Genomic DNA, 24,012 nt, shown 5'->3' on the forward strand with positions numbered 1-24,012 from the left:
GGTGCTTGCTTTTTGAGGAACTAAAGAAACACTACGATGATATCCACAACAGAGATTTTGTAGCAAGTCATGGATAGTTTCAGCGTTCCATAACCCGCCATAATTTTCAGTGTGAAAATTAGCGGTGAAGCAGCAAGCACTAATGCCGAAGGAGGTGCTAAATTTAAGGATGCTTTGCATAAGATCATTGTTGATGAAGGGTACTTGCTGGATCAAATCTTTAATGTCGATGAAACAGGACTGTACTGGAAGTGGATGGATTAGGGTGTCGTGGCTACGTTCATGGCCTATTATCTTTGGAAAACATTTGCACAGGTTGTTGAGGCTCTGGATAATGAAGACAATGAGATCAGGACTTACTGGAAGAAATTTAATGTTCTGAACACCATTCTGAACATCAGAAAGGCATGGAAGGAGGTAATGAAAGAGTGTATGAATGGGATTTGGAAAAATCTTATAAGAGCATATGTAAACTCATTTAAAAGTTTCAATAAGGATGATGCAGTTGTGGAAATTAATAAAAAGATCATGTCACTTGGGAAAAGTTTAGATTTAGAACTTGAAGAGGATGATATCCAAGAAGTCACAGATGTACAAGATGTAGAGCTAATGGCAGAAGATTTAATTGAACTGCAGAAGAGAGAAAAAGAGCTGAAGAGGAAGACAAAATTGAAGAACAGCCACAGAAAAGTTTATGACGAAAACAATGGCAGAGGCACTTGCCATAACTGAACACGGAATAAAACTTTTCAGTAAAATGGATGTGAACTTGTAATGAATTACTAAAGCTGAGGGAGGGCTTCAAGGCAGCCTTGCATTTTACTGAGTCATTTATGAATAACAAAAAAAAGCACTGTGCAAGCTACAATGGATTACTTCCTTAAGAATATGACTCCGTGCCATCGCTTTCCATACTGCCTTCCACTCCATTTGAGCCTCAACCCTCTACTTCTCATGACGACTCTTTTGTCGAAATCGCACCCCCTGTAACACCTGAACTAACAGCCGAAAAAATAACAGCTGAAGAGGAGCGAATTCATGAACCTGCTGCTTTATCATCACCAGTCTCCTCTTCTGATATTTAGTTCAACATAGCCATCAACAGCCTGACATCGTTCAAGTACGCTGACGACGAACCGAATCTTGGTAAGTACAGTACATGTTGGGTTCTAGTTTGTGTTATGCAATTTCTGTTTGTATTATCATAAGTCTTGTTCATGGGTGCTCTGCAATTTCTACTTGTATTATCGTAAGTCTTGTTCATGGGTGCACTGGCTGTGAAATCTCCAATCTGCATAGAACCTCCAAACCAATTACAAATAAAAAGAATTAGCTAATATTAATAATTACACTCCAATTACAAATAAAAATGTATAATTATATAGTGTAGGCTAGGCTGCCTCCGAGTTATGATATTTTAAAGAAATGATGGGGTCCGTGTAACGTATCACCATCATAACTAGAGGACTACCTGTAGAAGATCTATTTGCACTATGAGAATTAAAAAGACAAAAGAAATCAGAACAAAAGGCAAGGGTCTCCACTGGAGATAAGTCACAAATCCCAATCACCCAAGAGGAAACCAAGCAAGGAGCACATTTCATTTGATTGCTCTGGAAATTTCAGAGAATGTTTCTTATATGAAGAAATACTTAAACTGCAAAAAATCAGCATTCTGGCTATCAAAGTTTCATAGTTATTACAAAATAAACAATATATTTTGTTTTGTTGTTTTCTCAAAACTTATATTTAAAAAAAACAGGTTTTAATATATTTTGAGTAGCTGCTGTTTGTCCTCAAAGGAGTTATTCTCATGGTTCCTAGAGGGCTCCATAAGACTGACCAACCAATTTCAAAGCATTCTCTTCTAGTTGGTCTCGGCCAGTATAGTGCAAGTTGACACTCAAGACAGGGTTCTTTCTCTTGTCTACAGCGACTGCCTAGGTTCAATTCCTATTCTAAACCAGTAGATGTGGCAACAGCACATTGTATGTCAGCTTTTATTGTGTCAACCACACACTCTGCGCGAGACTATTTACTCATTACTCTCTTGGTCTGCATGACTGAAAGATGTGTCATTCCTTTCGTCTGACTACAAGCTCCTAGGCCATAATTTGGTTGTCCTGGAAGTAACAAACTTAGAAGAAAGTTAAGTGCGTGGTTTTAAGTCCTGTGAAAAGTTTAGTTTTTTAAACATTTTTCACCTGGCAGCTTATTTTATGAAAGTCGGAAGCCAGCGCCGATAGCATGTCATGTTTTCCACTGGGCGAGAGTTAGGTTTGGTTTGAGTGTTTACAGTGCATTCTTAGTTAGCTGACAAAAAACGTTTGATGTCCCTGCCTACATGAGTTAGGGTAGAAGACATGTTATGTCTGGAGTTCCACAGGGTAGTGTTCTTGGTCCACTGTTATTTTAGGTGTATACAAGTGACATGGTTGTTGGCCTGGAAAACAAAACTGTTCAGTATTCCAATGATGCAACACTGGTTGGTGTAGTAAGTCTCCACTTTTGAGAAATGAAGCTGCCCTCAGCCTCAACTGGGACATGGACTGGATCAGGGAATGATATAGTTAGTGGGGTATGAGGCTGAGCTACAGTGAAACGAAAACGCTGTTGATTAGCAGATCTTGTGCTGATTTCCCACCCCATCCTCCCCTTCAGGTGATTGGAACTTTGCTGAATGAGTCTGATGCTTTAACTATTTTAGGTGTAACCTTTGACTCACATCTAACTTTTGAGAAACATCTAATGAGAGTTTCAGCAAATGCCACATGAAAGTTAAGTATTGTTCGTAAGGCCTCAAATATTTACAACAGTGATGAAATCAATGCAACCTGTTTTAGGTCATTTGTACTCCCTTTACTAGAATACTGCTCTCAGGTGTGGATGTCAGCATCTGCCAGAGATTTATCTCTTTTAGACAAGTGGTTCGTGGTGGTAGGTTTCTGTTCCTAACAGTAGTAGTTATGACTTGGACCATAAACGGATGGTCTCTTGTTTGTCACTTTTTCATAAGTTGTATTTCATCAGAGATCTTTCACATTCACAATTGACCCCTGATCCCCTTTTCCTGCCGAGAGCAAACAGATTCACTGAACAGCAGCACCATTAGGCAAGAAAATGTGCCTCGCTGTTGAACTTCTCAGTTCCAGAGGTCCTTTATTCATCACAACATTGGACTGTGGAACAGCCTCCCTCAGGATGTCGTGCAATTGGAACTTCAAAAGTTCAAGCAAGGGTGCAATGTATTCCTACTCTAATACTATTCTCCTTGCATTTCAATACATTGTTATCTATTTATTAATTTTTTTAATAAGTGAGTGGGACCTCGTCTTTCTGTATTTCCCATTATCTCCTCTTACTTCTTCCTAATGAACACCATATTCTTTGGAAGCTGGAATTTCAAGTCAATGGCCCCTGTGGGCTTGTTCCATATGAATAAGTTTCACCTGAATAATAATAATAATAATAATAATAATAATATAATAATAATAATAATAATAATAATAATAATAATAATAATAATAATAAATAATAAAGGGATTTTGACAAAGGAAAAATCTATTTCTGAGGGAGGCCCTGTGTCACCCGGTGAAATTCCTATTAAGCACGAATTTCTAGGTACAGTAATACTTCGACCTTACACGATTCGAGTTGCGCGAATTCACACACACACGAACTTTTCACTGGAACCTAACTAATGGGCATACGCGATTTTTTCACAGACACACGAAATTCTCGAGAAACCCTGCAGAAGTGGGTGTTTAATTTTTTAAGTAATTTACAAGTTTTCATGCTTTTATGTGTAAAATCTGTATGAAAAATGCATTTCATGTTTCTATGTGTAAAATCTGTATGAAAAATGCATTTGATGTTTTAATGTGCAAAATCTCTATGAAAAATGCATTTCATGCTTTCATGTGTAAAATCTCTATGAAAAACGCATTTCATGCTTTCATGTGTACAATCTGTATCGAAAATGTATTATTTTGATTTTTGTACATGCATAAATATGATGCAAAGGTAATTTCAGCACATTCACTTAGTGTACTTTTACAAGATGTGATACCCATTTGCAAAGTTACTGCACTTTTCAAAGATGATACCCCTGCAGAAAATGCTTGTTTAATGTTTGAAGTACATTTATAAGTTTTCACGCTTTTAACTGTAAAATCGATATGGAAAATTTATATTTATATTTCTGTACATAAATAACATACAAGTATTATGTCCATTTGCAAAGTCTTTGTCACAAGGACTTTACATGACCTTGAGATGAGGTTGTTCAGTCGCACTCATTTGATAAAATGAATTCTTTAATGTAATATCAGAGATGTAACTAAGAGTTGTATAAGTGTCATTCTTTGAAAATTACTCTGTTCACCTCGGAGAAAAGTGCTGGTGCAATCTGTATGTGCAAGTAATTACAGCACGTTCAGTTGGTGTACTTTTACAAGATGTGATACCCTGCATTTTTCAAAGATGATACCCCTGTAGAAAGTGTGTATAATTTTTAAGTTTTCGTGTTTTTAGGTGTAAAATCAGAATGGAAAATTTGTATTTATATATTTGAGCATAAATACAATACAAAAGCAGTACAGTTACTTTATTACAGTATCTCTCTCTCTCTCTCTCTCTCTCTCTCTCTCTCTCTCTCTCTCTCTCTCTCTCTCATTCGTAGTTAGCGCTCAAACATAAGTTTACAACTTATTATTCTCTGTACGTCATTACCTGTACAGTATATAATTTTAAATTGATTGAATTTTACCTGTACTGTACTACCTTCTACGAACATTATGTACATGTTTTCGATGTTTTATGGAATTGTACTTTTGTTGACTGTGATGTTTTGCCTAGTGATGCAAAGAAAACGGCATCCCATGAATTAGGGGTACCATTAGTATACGTACGCACCTACTGTAAATGCGCTATTATGACACTGTGCAGTACTCAGTTTTTATGTCAACCATTTACTGTATTCCTTTTTTTAAGGGTAATAAGCTAAATTTTAAATAAAATTTCACTAACTTTAGTTCATTTAAAAGTTAGCTTTTAAATGAGCATGATTAGGGTCATATTTAGTACTTAAACTCTGGAAATAAACATTTATTAGCATTTTTAAAGACCATGCCAAACTTACGCGAAAATTCACCTTGCACGAGGGGCTCCGGAACCTAACCTCGCGTAATTTCGAGGTATGACTGTATAGATATTGCTAAATATACCAGAGAAAAAAGCTATCAGGAAATGCTGGGGATTACTACCCCCAGATCGAACATCTATTATGAAATAGGCGTCGGTATAGATAAGGGTGAGTGATTGTTGTCACTGCCACAGGACTACACTCTGTAGACATCCCAATGACAAAACCCCGGAACGTGAGGAGCCGATCTAACACCCGCACTCACCTGCCCGCCAACCGACGACCCCAGCGCTATCTGTACTCATTCCAGGCTAGCACCCCCCACAAGCTTGGTATGCCTACTCGGGGAGGGAAATCTAGACCCTGGGAGGGTCACCGGGTGACACAGGGCCTCCCTCAGAAATAGATTTTTCCTTTGTCAAAATCCCTTTTCTGAGCTCGTCCCTGTGTCAGCCGGTGAAATCATGACAGAGAATCATACTAAGCTTTGGTGAAAGTCTAAAAGGAGCGAATAGTTAGGTGGACATGTATAAAAACACTATTACTAAAAATAATTTTAATTATCCCTCAAAACATGATTAAATACCAAAGGTATAGGCAGATAAACTGAGTTATAACTAGGGATACAATTAATATCACAGTAAAGGACATGAGAAACAACTATGTACATAAATACTATAATGGGAAGGTACTAAGACTAAATAAACGACAGAAAATTTATAAAGGTACCTCCGGCTTAAAACTAAATTACAGTAAACATAACATGCCACAAACTTAAAAACTAACACCGCAAAATTGTACATCATAATATGAGGAGCCAGGCTGTGAAGCATGTCTGGTCCAGGAGAAAATGGCAGGGCAAGTAAATGAGGCAGGCGGGCGGGGGGGAGAGGATAGGGATTAAAGGTTAATTTAAGGTGGAGGGACAATGCTCCCTACAGCCACCATGAGGGAACTTCAGAGCTTCCAGTGATTTCAGATAGTGGCGTTTGAACACTGATGGAGGTTTCCAGCCCGTATACTTCTTAAGCTCATCAAAATTCATAGTATGAAAATAATTAGTGGAGGTAGCCACTGCTCGGATATCATGAACCTTAGGGACTGAATCCGGATTAGCTTGCTTAATGAAGTACAGAATTTGTTGTCTGATAGCCTTTAAAGAAAGCGTTCCTCCTTTTTCCTGATAAAAAGAGGACCAGACAAACACTGAGAAGTTCTCCGTAAATAGGCCCTCAAGGTAGCGACTGGGCATAAAGACAGGTCTTGTGGAAGAGGAACAACCTTCCAGGGGACCACCTATCCTGAGGGTCTTCATTTTTGCTAAGAACCTTTGATCTGGGGAAAGCAGAACTTCTCCTGACGGGAGAAAATCCACATGATTCGCACCTCTAGAGAGAGCAGACAGTTCTGATATTCTGGCACCTGAAGCTAGACTAATTAGGAACAACGTCTTCCTTAACAGATTCAAATAAGAACATTGATCGTTATTAGTTTCTGAGGCTAATTTTAGAACATCGTTAAGAAACCAGGAAACTGTATGTGGACGGGTCGCTGGTCTCAAACGAGCGCATGCTCTGGGAATGGATGAAAAATAGGAATCTGTTAAATCAATCTTAAAGCCATGCAAAAACACCTTTTTCAAAGCTGATTTCACTGTGGTAATGGTGGCCGGAGCCAGACCTTTTTCAAACAGTGATCTAAAGAATGATGTTGCCAAATTGGTGGTCATGACTTGAGCTTCAGATTCCTTCAAAAAAGATGCTAACTTTTTAACTGCTGAATCGTACTGTCTGAGGGTAGAATCTCTTTTATCTGATTCCAGAAACAGAGTATTAACGGGATCAATATCCGCACCTCTCTGAGCGGCGAATTTCATAAAGTCCATAAAGCCAGGGCATTCAGAATTCTTGAGGAAGCTGACACAGTCCGTGTTTGCACTACTTGAGTCAGCTGTGGCTTGGGTATTTGATGACACCGTAGTTTGAGCTCCAGAAGAAGAGGGAACCAATTGCTCTTCGGCCAGTTGGGAGCTACCAGGGCCACTTGACCTTTGAATGACCTGAGCTTGTGCAACACCTTCATCAGCAGGTTTATTGGCGGAAATAGATAGGTTTTCTGCCATTTGTTCCAGTCCACTGACATTGCGTCCGTAGCGTGAGCTCGAGGATCCAGGTTGGGAGCAACATAACAAGGGAGTTTGTGATTGCTCTCCGTGGCAAACAAGTCCACCTGAAGGCCCGGAACCTGACGGCATATCCATCTGAAAGAAGCTACATCCAGGGACCATTCTGACTCCAGCAGAGTTGCCCTGGACAGGAGTCTGCAATGACATTCGGACTCCTGCTAGATGGGTAGCTGATAGGTGCCAGCCGTGCTTCTCCGCCAGGAGAAAATGGCTATCATCACTTGGTTTATCCGACTCGATTTGGAACCCCTCTGTTTATGCAATGTACCACTACTGCGCTGTCCAGCACCAGCCTGATATGAATCTGGTTGGTGGGGCAAAGTTTTTCAGAGTTAGAAACACTGCCATTGCCTCCAAAATGTTTATGTGGAATTGACGGAACAGTGTGGACCATGTACCCTGTACCTTTTCTTTTGGTGAGTACCCTCCCCAGCCGCTTAAGCGTCTGTGTGGATTATTAGAGCTGGGAAGGGAACTGAAGGGGAACTGACTTGAAAGACCCTTGACTGTGGACCACGGCCAGAGTCTTTTCCTCAGCACCAGAGGGATTAAAGATACCTTGTCCCTGAGCTTGACATTGGCTCGTCTCCGCCACACTCTGTTTATGTCTTTCAGTTTTGCTTTTAGGAGCCGGTCTGTTACGGATGCGAACTGAAGAGAACCCAGGATTCTTTCTTGCGTTCTGCAAGAGGCTTTCCTGCCTTTGAGGAATTGCCTGGTGGCTTTGGCTATTTCTCTCCGTTTGGCTGGCGGAATAGACAGCTTGTGCGAGACCAGATCCCACTGGATACCCAGCCACTGAAATCGAGCCTCCGGAGTTAGGCGGGACTTCGCCCTGTTTATCTGAAAGCCTAGGGATTCCAGAAACTCGATCACCATGGCCGTAGCTCTCCGGCACTCCCCGGCGTTGGATGCCCAAATTATCCAATCGTCCAGGTATGCGGCCAGCGATATCCCCCGGGACCGTAACTGCTGCACTGCCGTGTCCGCCAGCTTCGTGAAAATTCTGGGTGCCATGTTGAGCCCGAATGGCATGACCCTGAAGGAGTAGGCTTGTTTCCCCAGTCTGAAACCTAGGAAGGGAGAGAAGTTCAGCGCAATCGGGATGTGATAATATGCGTCTGAAAGATCTATAGAGGTGGTGACGGCTCCACGAGGAAGTAGAGTCCGCACCTGCGTGATTGTAAGCATGCGAAATTTGTCCCATTGTATGTAAAGATTGAGACGCGATAGATCCAAGATTACCCTTTGTTGACTGGAGTCTTTCTTGGGAACACTGAACAGCCTGCCTTGAAATTTCAGGTGTCTCACTTTCTTTATGGCCCTCTTTTGGAGTAATTCCGCCGCAAAGTCCCGCAGAGCTTTGGAAGACGGCTGATGAAATCTGATCAGAGGGGGAGGGCCCTTGATCCAACTCCACCCCAAACCTTTGGAGACTCTACTGTGGGTCCACGGACTGAAGGTCCACTGGTCCCTAAACAGGTGAAGTCTGCCGCCCACCTGATTGGTCTCACTAGTAAGGTGCAGGTTTGCCTCCTCTACCTCGGCCTCCTCTCCCCCGGGAGAGGGATCGCAAGGCAGCCTTGCCTCTGAAGGAGGCCCTTGCTCTCTCCCCTTGCGCCCCTGTAAAGGCCTGAAAGCGACCCTGGCCCTCATAGGAGGGGTTATATACAGGAGACGTCACGAAGGTAGGCGCAGCAAGGGAGTGCTGAGCTGGCTGCAACAGCACGAACTATTGAGGCTGGGCCTTCGAGGTAGAAGGTTGGCCAACTGACGAGACAGGTACAGCCTGGACAACGGTTTGTTGGTGTTGTCTTCTGTGCCTCCTGTATCTCTTTCCTGGCCTGATTTGGGGCCCGGCGGACTCGGGGGCTTTCCTTTTGAAAGCAGGAATACCCCAGCGGGAGCGCAGACTTTGATTAGCCCTGGTTGCCTCAGCCAGGACATTGCTGACCTCTCCTTCGGGGAAGATACTAGCACCCCAGAAGGAGTTTTTCATGAGCTTGTTAGGCTCATGTCTTATGGTAGCGCCTGCGAAGATGTATTTACGGCAGTTCATCCGCGCTACCATGAAGTCAAACAGGTCCGACTGAAATCCTGCTAACAGAGACTTTGTCAGGACCTGGAAGTGTGTCTCCTCGGAGTACATAACTGCCGTGGATTCCGCCAGGCACAGGGAGTTCAGTGATCGGCTCAGCCGACACCTAGCCTCAAACTCTGCTTTCAAGAGGGCTTCTGGCAGTTTGGGAAGCTGCTCACTGAATAAGGTGGATGCACAATCTGGGTCGAGCTTACCCGATGTAAAAGTGGCAGGGGCATCCTTCCAGAAATCATCGTCTCCGGGGAAGATCAGAGAGGTGGGATCAGTCTCCTGGAGCTGAGGCGACGGCTTACCCTCCGTGCATGCTTGGGCGGTCGCAAGAGCCACCTTAGTCATGCAAGGGGTTGGGATTTTATCCCCCAACGAGAACATCGTGAAGTTGCCCTTGAAGGGGTCAACCGTGTTCTCCGCCTGCCACTCATTAAATGTGCGCAGCAATGCAGACTGCGCCTGGTCCCTTGGGAAGATAACTGTCTCCTTCGGGACCTTATCCGTCCGTACCCAAGCTTCCTCCGTCAACCTGGCGAAGCCTGGGTAGGGGGGCAGCAGGCCAGGAGGAAAGAATTCCAACTCCTGAAGCCTGCGTGTGCCTAGACCCTCGATCGTCAGGGTATCTTCATGCCGGGGAGCATGAAGGGCCAAACGCCAGGGATTTCCCTTGTCAAATGGAGGGAGGGCGGAGGCATCCGGAATGGGGTAATGTACCGCCGAACCACCGGAGCTCATGAACCCGGAGAGCATACTCTCCTGGCTCTGCAACCTCTCCGTAAGCTTGTTAAGCTTAGCATCCAACTCCAAGGTAAACTTCTGCAGAAGTATACCGGCAAACTCCTCCGGGTCAAAGGCAGGTTGGCGAGGAGGGCTAGCCTTAGCTGCCCTCGAACTCGCTCCCTTAGCAGAGGGAGTGGCCTTGAGTTTGGAAGCCACCGGACTAGTATCCCGTGGCTTCACCGGAGGGAAAGGGGTTGCTTTACGGGAGGTCGTGGACTTATAGCCCTTCGCCTTGCAAGACTTCTTCAACTTGGGGACAGCGGATTGCGCCCTGTCCTCCAAGTAAGAAGATTTTTGAAAGCCCTGAAAAGAAGAAGCGGTGGATGAAGGAGAATAAAAAAGGGAGCCCGCCCCCACTGCCTCACTTACCTCCCTACCTACCTCCTGGTCTTGTTCGGTGTTCATTGGTTCCAGGTCGAGGTTTATGGCCGCCACTTCCTCCGACACCTCCACGTACAAATTTTCGTCCTGGGGAGGCTGGGTTTCTACCCGGGTCTGCTCGATGACAGGAGCAGCGACTTCAGGTGGAACAGCCGCTGAGATCCGGGCACCGGGGTAAAGCAGGTTCCAGATGTTCTCATCCAGAACGTACGGCTTCCCCGACGGAACGTTCCTGCCATAACCAGCCACCCAGGCTCGAAGGGAACCCAAGGCGTTGTTGCGGGAAGCTTGGTCGGCCTGGAAGAGAGCAGGGACTTAATAACCTAGCGCTCGGTGAAGAGATGTATATAAGCAATATATCAAGAACATAACGCATTCTTGAAACAATTGAGGCAACCAGGTAAACTAAAGGCAGTAACTATAGGCTTACCGACTCGTCCTGGACACGCTCAGACAGAGCGAAGCAAACCTCACAACCGTCCGGGTGCCATACGATGAGATTGTCGATCCGCACTGCACAGCCCGAATGAGAACGGCAGACAACGTGCCCATAGGGCTGGTGCAGTGCACCTGGGCTCCTCACAACATACTGTCTGTAAGTGGGAGAAGGTATATGAACACACTAATTTAAGGCGCGCCGGAGCAGAACCGGCGGAGATAGGGGCCTTAAACAACAGCAGGTAATGGAGCATGCTAATTAATTTATACCGAACCCGCCGGAGCATTCCGGCGGGACGATAAATCAAGAGCAAAACATGACACACACTAAATTAAGGAGCGCCGGAGATAGTTCGACGGAGCCGGACCTCAACCTAGGATCATGCAACTCTTAATTATAAAATCAACTTAAAGTCTAATTACTGCCGGAGTCCGGCAGCAAGTATTAATTTATATCGGGCCCGCCGGAGCATTCCGGCAGGACGATAAACCAGAGCAAAACATGACACACATTAAATCAAGGAACTCCAGAGATAGTTCGACGGAGTAGGACCTTAACTTAGGATCATGCAACTCTTAATTGTAAAATCAACTTAAAGTATAATTACTACCAGAGACCGGTAGTAAGTAAATGGTTAACAACATAGGATAGCAGTACACTGCTGGTCAAAGTGCTCTGGCGCAGACCCCTCCAAGATCCCGTGCCTCCGTCACTCGGTTACAGCGGGGAGGGCAGGGTAAATCATTACCTCCAGTTAGTATACAGCTAGAGAACTAGGTGTGACTAAGGCCAACCTACTGAAAACCAGAACCACCAGAGTGGTAACAGGTAAGAAGGCAACGGGAGGGCCGGGGATGGCGGAGCGGAACCAGCTAGGAAATGTTTGAACCCTGAGGGTGATCGAAGTTCAGCCCGACCCAGAGGAGAGCGAACCAACGAAACACTAGCCGAGCAGTTGACACCAGAACGGAGGCCAGGAGGGTGGGTGACTCTCAACTGGGAACCGGACTAGTCCCCCACGGGGTGACGATCGAAGAGACCGACGTCCCACACGCGGGGAGATGACACACTACTGGCAAAGTCAGGGAGGCAGTACTTAGAATGGTGGAATCGAGAGTTATGTTCAAGTGGACGGGGGACCCGCTTTACACTGACTAAAACTCCCCACGGGGCATCGACACAGACGTATCGACTTCCTGCGCGCAGGGAGACTCATGACACTCACCAAAAGTACTGGGGGAGGATAGGACAACAGCACTAGTCTATAGCAACGCCAAACTCTCATCCTCCTCTGAAGGCACAGCCCAGACAGTAAAAGGGAGGAGAGAGAGGAGAGGAAGAGGGGTGGAAGGGAGAGAAATTCCCGCAACGTAGTCCAACCAACAACCGACCCATAGGGTAGAAGGGCAATGCATAAAGATCCCCCGTTTTATTTTTCCTTCTCTCCCTCATTAGAGGGAGGAGGGGATGGGGGGCTTCAGATGCCCTAGCGAACCCGAAAACAGGCGGTAAGGCAGATGGAACAACAAACAGGAACTCCCTCGACCAGCCTACCCCTCCCTCCCCCGCTCAAGCGACACAGTCGGGAGAGATGGGAGCTAAGACAATGCCAAAGCCTAACCTGAATAGCCTAAACCACCGATTGGAGCGAGAGGGCTAGGCTAGGATCAATTTCTGATAAGTACCGCTAAGGTTAACCAATAACTACATAAGTACACGTAATATGATCGAATATACAAAAATATAAGAACTTGTGCTAAGCGTATAGCCTAACCAAGCGAGGCGAGCAGGAGGTAGGCAGCCAACTGGCTGCACCTGACGCCGAGCCCGGACCACAATAAATCCGAATTATCCATGTCATCCATTACACTACAAATCAGAGAAGCTGACAAAAGAAAGCACCACCTTGGAGAGGGAATCTATCCGCGCGAGAGCCTGGTATCAGCTATGAATTAACTGTAAGAACCAAGATAGGGAGAGAAAGCCTCCGTGAGGAATGACGCTAATCAAGGTACCAGGAACCGCCCGACATAGATAAACACCTCCAAAAGGAACTTCTTGAAGGGGAATTACGAAACATGAGTAAAATTGTAAACAACCGAGAGAAACCCCTGCAGAAACAAGCTGTAAGGGTGTACCTCAAGGTCATCATGGCAGAGGCGGCGAACGCCATTCACGGAAAATTGGGACAAAAGCCAGCACAAGAAAAAGACCTTCTAGAAGGAAAAACGTGCTAGTATGGAATAAGTACAGATAGCGCTGGGGTCGTCGGTTGGCGGGCAGGTGAGTGCGGGCGTTAGATCGGCTCCTCACGTTCCGGGGTTTTGTCATTGGGATGTCTACAGAGTGCAGTCCTGTGGCAGTGACAACAATCACTCACCCTTATCTATACCGACACCTATTTCATAATAGATGTTCGATCTGGGGGTAGTAACTCCAGCATTTCCTGATAGCTTTTTTCTCTGGTATATTTAGCAATATCTATACCTAGAAATTCGTGCTTAATAGGAATTTCACTGGCTGACACAGGGACGAGCTCAGAAATAATAAACTGAAAGAACATACCTCGAAGAAGTCTGAACAAAATTCAATGAAATTTTCACAGCTTATAGTATAACTATATATCTTTGGTCTCATGTAAGGAAACTGTTTTCAACGGCAACTTTGTTTCTGTATGTTATTTATGGAAAATATGTTTTTTTCAATATAGGTTGACCATCATTAATTCGGCAATCAGTAGTCCGGAACAATCAGTAATCCGGCACAAATTTCGGCTAGAGTAATTTCTAATGTTTCCCCACTAATTTTCAAATTTCCTGGGTCGCTGCGCTAACTCATTCGCCGGCCTTCGATTTGGTGGCGCAGTGTGCTGCATCAACAAACTGGTAGCCTGGCCTACATTATACTGAACTCTATTCACATATTAACAGTATTATACAAACATCAACATAACGAATGTGCATCTTTTTCATGGACCATCAATGTTTTGTTTTGGGAATCGATATCGCAGTATTTATTTCGCCACATTTAACTAAGTTCAAAGTGCTTTTCTTGCTTCTAGTTAGCGTAAATGAATATGGATACTTTATTTATTTTGGACATGGATATTTTTCGTTATACGAAGTGTTTTCAAGTTGAAATATAACTTAAATACGTCTTGTTGTGAAATTAATTTAGCTATTTTCTCCGTTAATATATGACATTCGCGGGAACCACGGCTGGCCGTTCTGGGGGCATGTTTGGTTTTGTGTAAAAAAAAAATCAAGATTCAGTTCGCTATTTTCTCTTGATTTCATCATAATACAAGCTTTACGTATTTATCTTTTATCGGCGTGAAAACGGTAATAATTTGTATTCTTTCATGCCTGGTAGTTTTGATTAAAATACATTCTCTTCAGTTTTATTTATGGTCGAGTTTCATCCATGTTGCCGATGCACGATAATTTATAGTCATTAGCAGCTTGAACATTGTTTTCTCAGCTTCAGCTACAACTTACAGCTTTAAGTTACTTTAGCTGCCGATCTTTTCTCCAAAGCGAATAAGGGTAGTGTAAAAAATATATCAGTCCTATTGTACAGTACTTAACGTTATTTGTAACATAACTACAGTAATTGTGTATTACCGTACGATGGTTGAAATACAAGCAAAACAGTTCTTATCCGATACCATTATTAGCAAAACAACAGTTTCCCATTCGATTGTTTATGGCTGTACGCATTTACGCAAGAGTATAACGTTACTCACAATACTTTTATCATTCTCTTTTACTTTTTTAACTAGCAGATGGAATAAAGAGATGGAGGAAAAAAGTTTTTCTATTGTAAGTTGGTCTCTCTCGCTGCCTGATTGTACCTGCTGCCCATTTGAAATCTAAAAATACTTCCTAAATATTTTTCGATCGGTATTAATTGCTAACCCCATCGTGAAACTTAAAATATCGTAAGTCGAATTATCGTAACTCGAGCACTACCTGTATTTGATAATTGTCTTTTCTTTATTAACCAACTTTTACTGATTTATGGGATATTTTAATTTTATGATGAGGTGCTTAGCTACTGGGTTTCGTGTATCCTAGCCTAATAAATGGCTAATCCGGCACCCTCCAGGTCCCAATGATGCCGGATTAGTGATGGTCAACCTGTATTAAAATTTATAAACTTGAATTTAGTAATTTCCTTACACATGTACTTTCAGTATTAGCTGTTTAATAAGCGGTAAAAATTTGAAGCAAATCCCTTCAATCATAAGGTGGCAAAAGCTCACCTACCTTATAATGGGGCCTTATGGTATTGGTGATCACCTTCATTCTTCAGACATATGCAGTAGCTCTTCATACCTACTGTTCTATACTAGGCGGCCCCCAACCCCCAGGTATTTATGACCCTACGAGGCCCTTGTCTACTAACAGTTTGCTTTACATGGTAAGGAGGAGAGATGTTTTTATTCAGAATAGAATTGACTTAACTGGCTCTGTAAAACATGCTCCTTAGCCAGCCAGAACAGTCTCGGCATTACAGACAGTCCGCGGTTATTGGCGGGGGTTCTGTTCCCGACAGCGTGACAGTGAGTGAAAATCAGCGATAACTGAAAACCTGCGACAATAGTGCCGATCCCTGGTTATCAGCACTGATATCCGGTTATTGGTGCGGATAACCGGGGATCGGCGCTGATAACCGGGGATTGGCGCATATAGGCACCGAAAATCCAGTTACCGTCGTCGCTAGACAAACGCCGTTAAATTGGATTGCCGACAACTGGAGACTGCCTGTGCAGTATTTGCATTCTTGTTAGCTTTATAACCTGAATTGTAATATGTCTTAGAAAAGCACTGCACTTTCAAATGACCTAGTAACTTTTGCTTTTAATTGTATAATCACTAAGTACAGCTGTCATGCTTGTCTATTCAAAGAAATATTCCCTTTAGAATTAAATCTATAGCATTACCTGACACTTGATCTTCATCATCAGAAAACCCTGAGCTCTCCTGGAAATTACACATGCATATAGAGCATGTCTCATCAGGTGGCTGCAAAATACTTTGGGTATACTTCCGCATCAGCTGTAAAACATAAAGAAGCCATGCTGTAAATTTTACAATTGACTTTCATCTTGTATATTACCCTTCATCTGAAGCACTTTAGAAAATATTTATTGCGATTTCTCAAAATACAACCTTTGAAAACTGAAATACAACTCAATTTAGAGTACTGTACAGATTTGTTTCATTAAAACAGAAAATGTAAATAAAATCCTACATTTATATAACAAAGCATACACAAACAATTACTGTATAAAGGAACAATCCTGATATGGAAATTCAATGTTTTTAAAATTTGGCAGAATATCTGATGACAACACAATGTTTTTTATTATAAGGGAGAGGTTATTATTATTGTTTTTGCAATACAAAATATATAATTGAAAATTTAAGTTCACATAAAAAAAGTTATCAATGTTTATTACAAAAACAGATTACAAGTTGAAAACATCAAGAGCTAAACTAACCATCTAAAATATACTAAATTTTAAACATACAATGTTTTTTCCAAAATACACAAACAGATGTTCCTTAAGTTGGGTAAAAAGATACAGTAGTTTCTATCAGCTGATAGGTGAAGCGTAGGGAAAATCCCAACATACAGAACTGTCAGGCCCACTTTTCTGTTGACAGCATGGACAAATGCAATGTGGTTAAAGGTAGGAATATATTACAAAGTCTAGTGAATGTATAACTAAGAATATATTTTTAAAAATTCATAATTCTTCCTACTGGAATACAAATCCTTTTATTTATTCATGAAACATACTCATGAAGTGCAAGTTTCTGTCTTCAGAAACTAACTGACAAAGTTCCATAAACTAAAAAATGACATTTTTATAATAAAATAAGGCTTTATATATACTTAGCAAGTAGTTGCATTGCTATTGGCTCCTACTTTTCATGGCAGCTTAAGTTTTAAATTTCATGGTAGAGCTCTAGTGTTTTGGTATAGGTGACCAACCCCACCCACTTTCAGGGAAGAATAGGTACAATCGGGCTCAAGAGCTCCATTCGTTCATGATCTACATCCATGAGAGGTGAGGAGGGAGGGCTCTGATCATGTAATTACTTGGTATGTATATATAAAACCTTATTTTCTTATAAAAATGTCATTTTTATGTAAGTAATTTACCAAGTAATTACACTGCTGAATCCCACATAGAAGGGAGCTGGGATACATGGACACTAACTACTCAGAATCACTCAGTAATGGAGATGCTTGTTGTAACCTTACCTGGTGAGGTAGCTACAGCAGACGGGTACTGCCTCTGGTAGGTACTCATCATCAACCTGTAGTGGCGCAGCAGTAAAGCTGAGGGTTGACTCTAGTGGGTGCCTTGCCGCCAAGGAGTGTTTTAGTGGTTGCTAAGGCATCATAACAAACAAAGATACTGTACACCCTTGCCCTGGGCATAGTACAAGAAAAATCGACCAAATAATCTCGTTACCAACACATCACATAAAAACAAAACCAAACCCAACCATTAAAACCAACGACTGGTGGGTACTCCAGGTACACAGTACCCCCAGGCTTTCCATAACTCGATCACCTAATACCAAGGCAAGGAGATAGTGAAATAGAGGATACACTCCTACCCTTCCTCCCCAAGTACTAAGCCAGCCACAGAGAAAGGACATAATGTCGCATAGGTAATGAGAGGCAAAACTAGATCTACACTTCCAATACACAGTTTGAAGTATAGTTGAGGGCAACAAATTAAGTTTACATGCCAATGAAGTGGCGACTGAATACCCCGCTGTGATTCAGAGATTACTTCTCTAAGAAAGATGGACAGTGTGTTCTTGGACATGGAACGAGAAGGGTTCTTTACAGCGCACCAGAGGTTACAAGGATCCTCTGATGTTCTTAGCCCTTTCAAGGTAACACTTTTAAAACTCTGACCAGACAGAGAACTCTCTCCTGGTCTGTCGGGCCAAGGATACTTGTTAAGTTCTTGACAGAGAATGAACGGGGCCAGGGATTGGATGGGGTTTCATTCTTTGCAAGGAACCTAAGAATAAACATGCATACATGGTTCTATAACCGTTAATAGTTGAAGTTGTTGAACCTCGTGAAGACTTCAGGAAGATTAAAAAGTCAGCTATTTGCGCTAGAGTGGTTTCAGAAGACAAGATACCACGCCTTCGACACCAGTTGCAGAAAACTGACCATTTAGCCTGATACACATTGGATGAGGATTCTCACTTACAGTTGGCAACAGCTCTTGCGGCTGCTTTTGAAAATCCTTTCACTCTGACAAGCTTCCTGACAGTCTGAAGCCTGTCAGAACGAGAATAGATAAACCTTGATGAAAGCGGAGGAAATGGGGCTGCTTGAGAAGATTTCAACAATGTGGTAGGAGTCTTGGGAAATCCACCAACATTGAGAGAAGGCCCAGAAACCATTCCCTCTGTGGCCAAAAAGGGGCCACAAGCGTCATCAAGGAGTTGCTGTGCGACTGAAACTTGTTGATGACTTCCCTCACCATGCTGAAAGGAGGGAAGGTGTACATGTCCAGGTTGGACCAGTCCTGGAGCATTGCATCTGTTGACCATGCCAGAGGGTCCAGAACTGGCAAGCAATACTGGGAAAGTTGGTGATTTCTCAACATCGCAAACAGGCCTATTGACAGCTTTCCCCACCGTTTCCACAGATCAGTGCAAACCTGCGGATTCAGTGTCCATTCCGTCAGTAGGACCTGTTTGTGGCAACTCAACTCGTCCGCAAGGAGGACATTCATTTTGACCTGAATGAAGCTGGTGATGATTCCGGTGCAGTTGTTCTGGGCCCAAATGAGATCTTTGGCCGCTTGACAAAGAGACGACGCGTGCATGCCTCCCTGATTCTTTATATAGGCTAACACTGTCATGTTGTCTGAGTTGATTGTGACCGTTTTGTCGTATGTCACTGAAGCAAAGTGTCAGAAATCCAGATGTACTGCTTTCAGCTCCCTCACATTTATGTGGAGCTTCCTTTCTTCTTGCGACCACTTTCCTGCAACTCCTGAATCTTGCAGATGCCGCCCCCATCCCAGCTCTGAGAATAAGGTTAGGCTTGGGTTCAACGGATGTAATGATTTCCCGAATGAGAATCTCCCTTCTCTGAGCCACCACCAGAGGTCCTCCTTGATCTCAGGAGTGATGGAGAAGACAAAGGAGTCTGGGAACATCTTCCTATGCCAGCTGGCCTTTAGGAAGAACTGAAGGTGTCTTGTGTGAAGTCTCCCTACAGGCACTAACTTCTCTGTGGACAAGAGGGTGCCCAGGAGGCTCATCCACTCTCTGGCTAAGCAGGAAGGGAGAGCAAGGAATTTCTGAACTGTTAGAAGGCAGGATTGGATTCTTCTATAACGGAAAAGCCCAAAAACTCAGAAAGTCGATCATCCGCAAACAGACGATCAACCGAGTCAGGACTAACTGCAACTTGGGAAAGTTGACTAGAATGTCCAGATCCTGGGTGAGGACGAGTAACTTCTGTAAGTCCTCTGTGCAGCGAGTTCTTGAAGGAGAATGTAGGAGCCAGTAGTCGAGATAAAAGCATACGTTGAAGCCCATCAGATGTAGCCACTTCGCTAATGGGGCAAGAACCCTGGTGAAGACCTGTGGGGCTGTGGAAAGCCGAAATAAAGGGCCCGAAACTGGTAGACCCTGCCCTGGAATAAGAACCTCAAGTACTTCCTGGATTCCGGGTGGACTGGATTGTGAAAGTATGCATCCTCCATGTCTATTGTCAACATCCAATCCCCTTGATGGATGGAGGACAGTACTGAATGATTGGTTTCCATCCTGAATTTTGTTGTTTTGACGAAGAAATGCAGGGCACTTACGTCCAGGACAGTTCTCCAACCTCCTGATGACTTGGGTACGACTAAAAGGTAGTTGTAAAACCCCTTAGAGTTTACATCCTCCACAACCTACATAGCCCCTTTCCTGAGCAGGGAGGACACCTCCTCTGGCAGGGTCGAAAACCTCTGCAAGCCTACAGAGTATGCTGTCAAGTTGATAGGAGCTGATGCCAATGGGGGTTCTGTGTTGAACAGGATGGAATACCCCTCTCTCAGGACTTCTGTAACCCATGGTTCTGCTTTCTTTGCTTCCCCTTTCCCCCAGAAATAAAGAAGCCTGGCTCCCACCGGAACACAGAGGACCAGATCCTCACTTGCTAGAGGAGGGTCTGGTAGAGGATTTCTTGATGTGGCACACTGAATGGATCTTGGTGCGTGGATAGGACTGATATCCGGCTCTGCCACCTCGAAAGGGCCGTGGCTGTAAAGGAGAGGGCACAGGCGTACGACTCGGCTGCTCAGGTCATTCTGTAGACTGTGCTAGTAAATCCTGTGTCTTCTTCTGTAGCTCAGAAGCTATGCGCTCTAAAGTAGCACTAGGGAACAGATTCCCAAGATCCAGAGGGGCAAAGAGAAGAGACAACTTCTGAGAGGGAGTAACTCCCTTTGTAGTAAAAGAGCACCACAACTCCCTCTTCTTCAGGATGCCCAAGGCGAAGAGAGTAGCTAGTTCCTGTGAGCCATCATGTACCGCCTTGTCTGGGCAGGACAACACTCCCAACCAGTCCGTTGTAAAGTTGTCTTGGAGGGAGATGCAATCTTCAATTTTCTTCGTCAAAGCCCCTACAGTCCAATCTAGAAAGCTGAAGATTGCAAAGACTTTGAATAAATTCTTTACTAAATGGTCCAACTCCAAGGATGAAAAGCAGATCTTGGCGAAAATGAATGCAAGACATCATAAGTCGATCATGCCAGAGAAGTCTTCCTGGGAGGAGGCAGACACCCCCAAAAGAAGGAGCTTCCCCAGTAGCATAATGCTGATACCTCCTTTTTGTTCGACGAGGGGGGGTGCAACAGGTAGCCTTCCCAAGATCTCTTGTCAGACAACCAAATCTCGATGCGGGACACGGCTTTCTACGAGGAACAGGAAAGAACCATCTTCATCAAGTTAGAGGGGCCTGCGAGTTACTCACCAAAAAAGCAGAGCCTGGAGACGACGGAGCTGAAAGAGAGAAGAACGATGGATATCAAAATAATAAGAATTTCATTATAGAAGCATAAGCCATCGTGGGTTGACCCTTCTCTATGTTTTCTTCATCTGAAGAAGAAATAGATGAGAAGCTATGTCCGGTTGCTGCTGAACTGCAGACGAAAACCATTGTGGGTTGATCCTTCTCTATGTTTTCTTCATCTGAAGAAGAAATAGATGAGAAGCTATGTCCGGTTGCTGCTGAACTGCAAACGAAGGCTTCTTTAACAGGTCCAAAATGTTATCTAGATGACACTGGATCGGGTCCAAGGAGGAGTCCTGCAACGCAGGAACACTGACACTCATCAAAACTGACTGCGCTGGGGGCTCAATGGGAGTGGTGCGTGACACCGAACATTTGGCAGGTGGTGGTGCGAAACGAGCAGGTGATTGTGCCAATAATGGCAGACGAGAAGTCACAGGATAAGCTGCCGAGAGCGAAGAACCATCCGAGACCAGTGAACACTCGGGTAAAGGCAAATCTAACACTGAACGCTTCTTAGATAGGGAGTGTTTAGAAGGATGATCCGGCACTAGACGATTGGTCACTGAACAACGGACTGGGCGCTCGGCTCATACAGAGTGCTTGGCTGCATCTGGGCGCTCGGCTCATACAGAGTGCTTGGCTGCATCTGGGCACTTGGAATCCACTGCACACACTGACAACACTGGGCACTCGACTATCACTGAATGTTCAAAATGCACTGCAGTCTCTCTGACTGAACGTCTGATGCCAGCTGGACGCTTGGCATCAGCAGTGTGCTCACACATACAATACTCTCATCCCCTTCTGAGCAATCGGCCATCACAGAACGTACCCCAACTGGGAGCTCAGCCGCTACTGATTATTCGGGAGTCTTCTTATGCAAACACTTGGGGACGAAATACTCAGGAGACATCGGAGTACTTTTCTGATTCCAGAAGCTGCACAAAGGTTCTGGGCTATGATCCAGATCTCTGGAACGCTTACTAGGAAGCAGAGGAGCGCTCTCAGGGGCAGCAGACCTTTTCAATGGTCTGGAAGACTCGGGAAAGCGCCAACTAAGCCTTCTGCCCAAGTTGGAGTCACTTGATGATAAGGCACGCATTTCCACAAGGACACCTTTCCAGTGGCTGTCCCCAAGTCCTGGGACTGCACTACAGGTTGGGTTGAGGGGGCATCTACCCGTGGGCAAACCCCACCAACCTCACTTGGACGTCTGTTTGTCTACTCCCAGGTGTAGGTGGGTTTGGCAAGGACCTTAGTCTAGGAGCGTCGGTGGGATGGGCAGCCACCTCCGCCACTGATACAACACTTGCAACAACACTACGAGCACTCATTTGATCCATCAAGATCCTAACCGAAGCCCCAAGCTTGGTTACAGTATCCACTAGAACATTAAACTTCTTATCTACCCGGACTTTGAGGCTTGCTAAGGCACTGGGCTCAGAAGGGAGCCAGGTAACAGAGTTAATGGCAGAGTGAGAGGACTTGGAATAGGGGAAAAGGCAATCACAGGTGTCAAAAGTACAGGTACTTCAGGAGAATGAGACAACCTAACTTTGGCTCTTGAGCCCCCTTTCTATCTATCTCTTTGCAGTCTCACCAAATGAGAATTCAAAGTTTCCATCTCCCCGATCCCATTCCCAACATTCGTCACGATTATGGTCAGGAGAATAAGTTTGTCCTCTACAAGAAGTACAAATAGTATGCGTGTCATATTTAGCAGATGTCAATCTAGTCTTGCAGCCCTTGCTGCAATACCTAATACTATGAGCACTAGAATCTGACATACTTGTACCACAACTGGGAAACTAGCTAAGCTAAAATTGATTAGTGCTACCAAAAAGAACCGTGTACTTCACCAGAAGTTGGCAATGCCTGCAGCCAACCGGTGATTTTCAATTCAAAACAAAAGCTACCCAACAACCGATGTTGAGTCCATGAGCGGCAGGTACAAATTGAGCTCCTGAGCCAAGTTGTAACTATTTTTCCTCAAAAGTGGGTGGGGTTGGTTACCTACACCAAAATAATAAAAAGCTACCATGAAATTTAAAACTTAAGCTGCCATGAAAAGTAGGAACTAATAGCAATGCAATTACTTGGTAAGTTACTTATATGAAAACATGCAGCTATGGACCTCTGCACATCCTGTACAGTCTCAGATTGACCAGGTAAAACATGCACCTGGAAATGCCATATTCCCAGTCATGCAGGTGCAGAGGAAGGCTGACTACTTTAACCTCCTTTAGAACCTGACACCTGATGTGAGAGGCTGACAGGGCCAATACCAAAGATAGTAAAGTCAACAAGATAATCCTGTCATTTCCCTATAGAGCATAAAGAAAAGAGGAAAACAGGTTAGAAGGTAACAATATCATCATCCAAGGATATATTATGGTGTTTACATATGCACACTACTGCCCCCTTCTTAACAAGAAGACAGAGAACAAACTTAGATCTTAGTCCTTTGACAGGCATTCATCTATACAGCTTGCCTACATCCACCAAAACATCATGAACATGGTTGGACTCTACAGCAAGGAAGGGTGTGGATAGGGAAGAATAAATAAAAAAAAAAATTAAGAAAAAATATATGAAATCTCTCAATTATCCAGATCAATAAAGGCCTGGTTAGACAATCACATAAAACTCTATGGGAGTAAAAGGCAACTCTGTATCCTTACTCCCCATATCGTTAATACTGCAGAGGCGTAAACGCTTAATATGCTTATAAACATCAACCATCACATTTTAAACTGAAAACTTGATGCAAATGCAGTTAGCTAGTGTATTTTCCCTGATCTGTAACAAAATATACTCAGTAAATACTTTTCTCCTGTACACAATATGCAATATGGTAGGTTACACTACCAGATAAAAATGAGTCACTTTCTTTTTCATTTTGCCCAAATCCATTATACGAGTCTTAAAAT

The 24,012-nt window shown here is 43.8% G+C and overlaps 1 protein-coding gene across 2 annotated transcripts in view; it reads right to left on the reverse strand.

Moving 5' to 3' along the window:
* The window catches only part of dx (deltex), a 319,771-nt gene that overhangs the window by 51,403 nt on the left and 244,356 nt on the right, over positions 1-24,012 (reverse strand). For both annotated transcript variants that reach the window (XM_067108869.1, XM_067108870.1), the window contains exon 12: positions 15,966-16,080. In XM_067108869.1, the coding sequence (XP_066964970.1) occupies positions 15,966-16,080 (115 nt within the window). The remainder of the gene's footprint in view (positions 1-15,965; positions 16,081-24,012) is intronic.

The sequence above is a fragment of the Macrobrachium rosenbergii genome, chromosome 9, assembly GCF_040412425.1.
Source record: "Macrobrachium rosenbergii isolate ZJJX-2024 chromosome 9, ASM4041242v1, whole genome shotgun sequence".
In the NCBI taxonomy this organism is placed as follows: Eukaryota; Metazoa; Arthropoda; class Malacostraca; order Decapoda; family Palaemonidae; genus Macrobrachium; species Macrobrachium rosenbergii.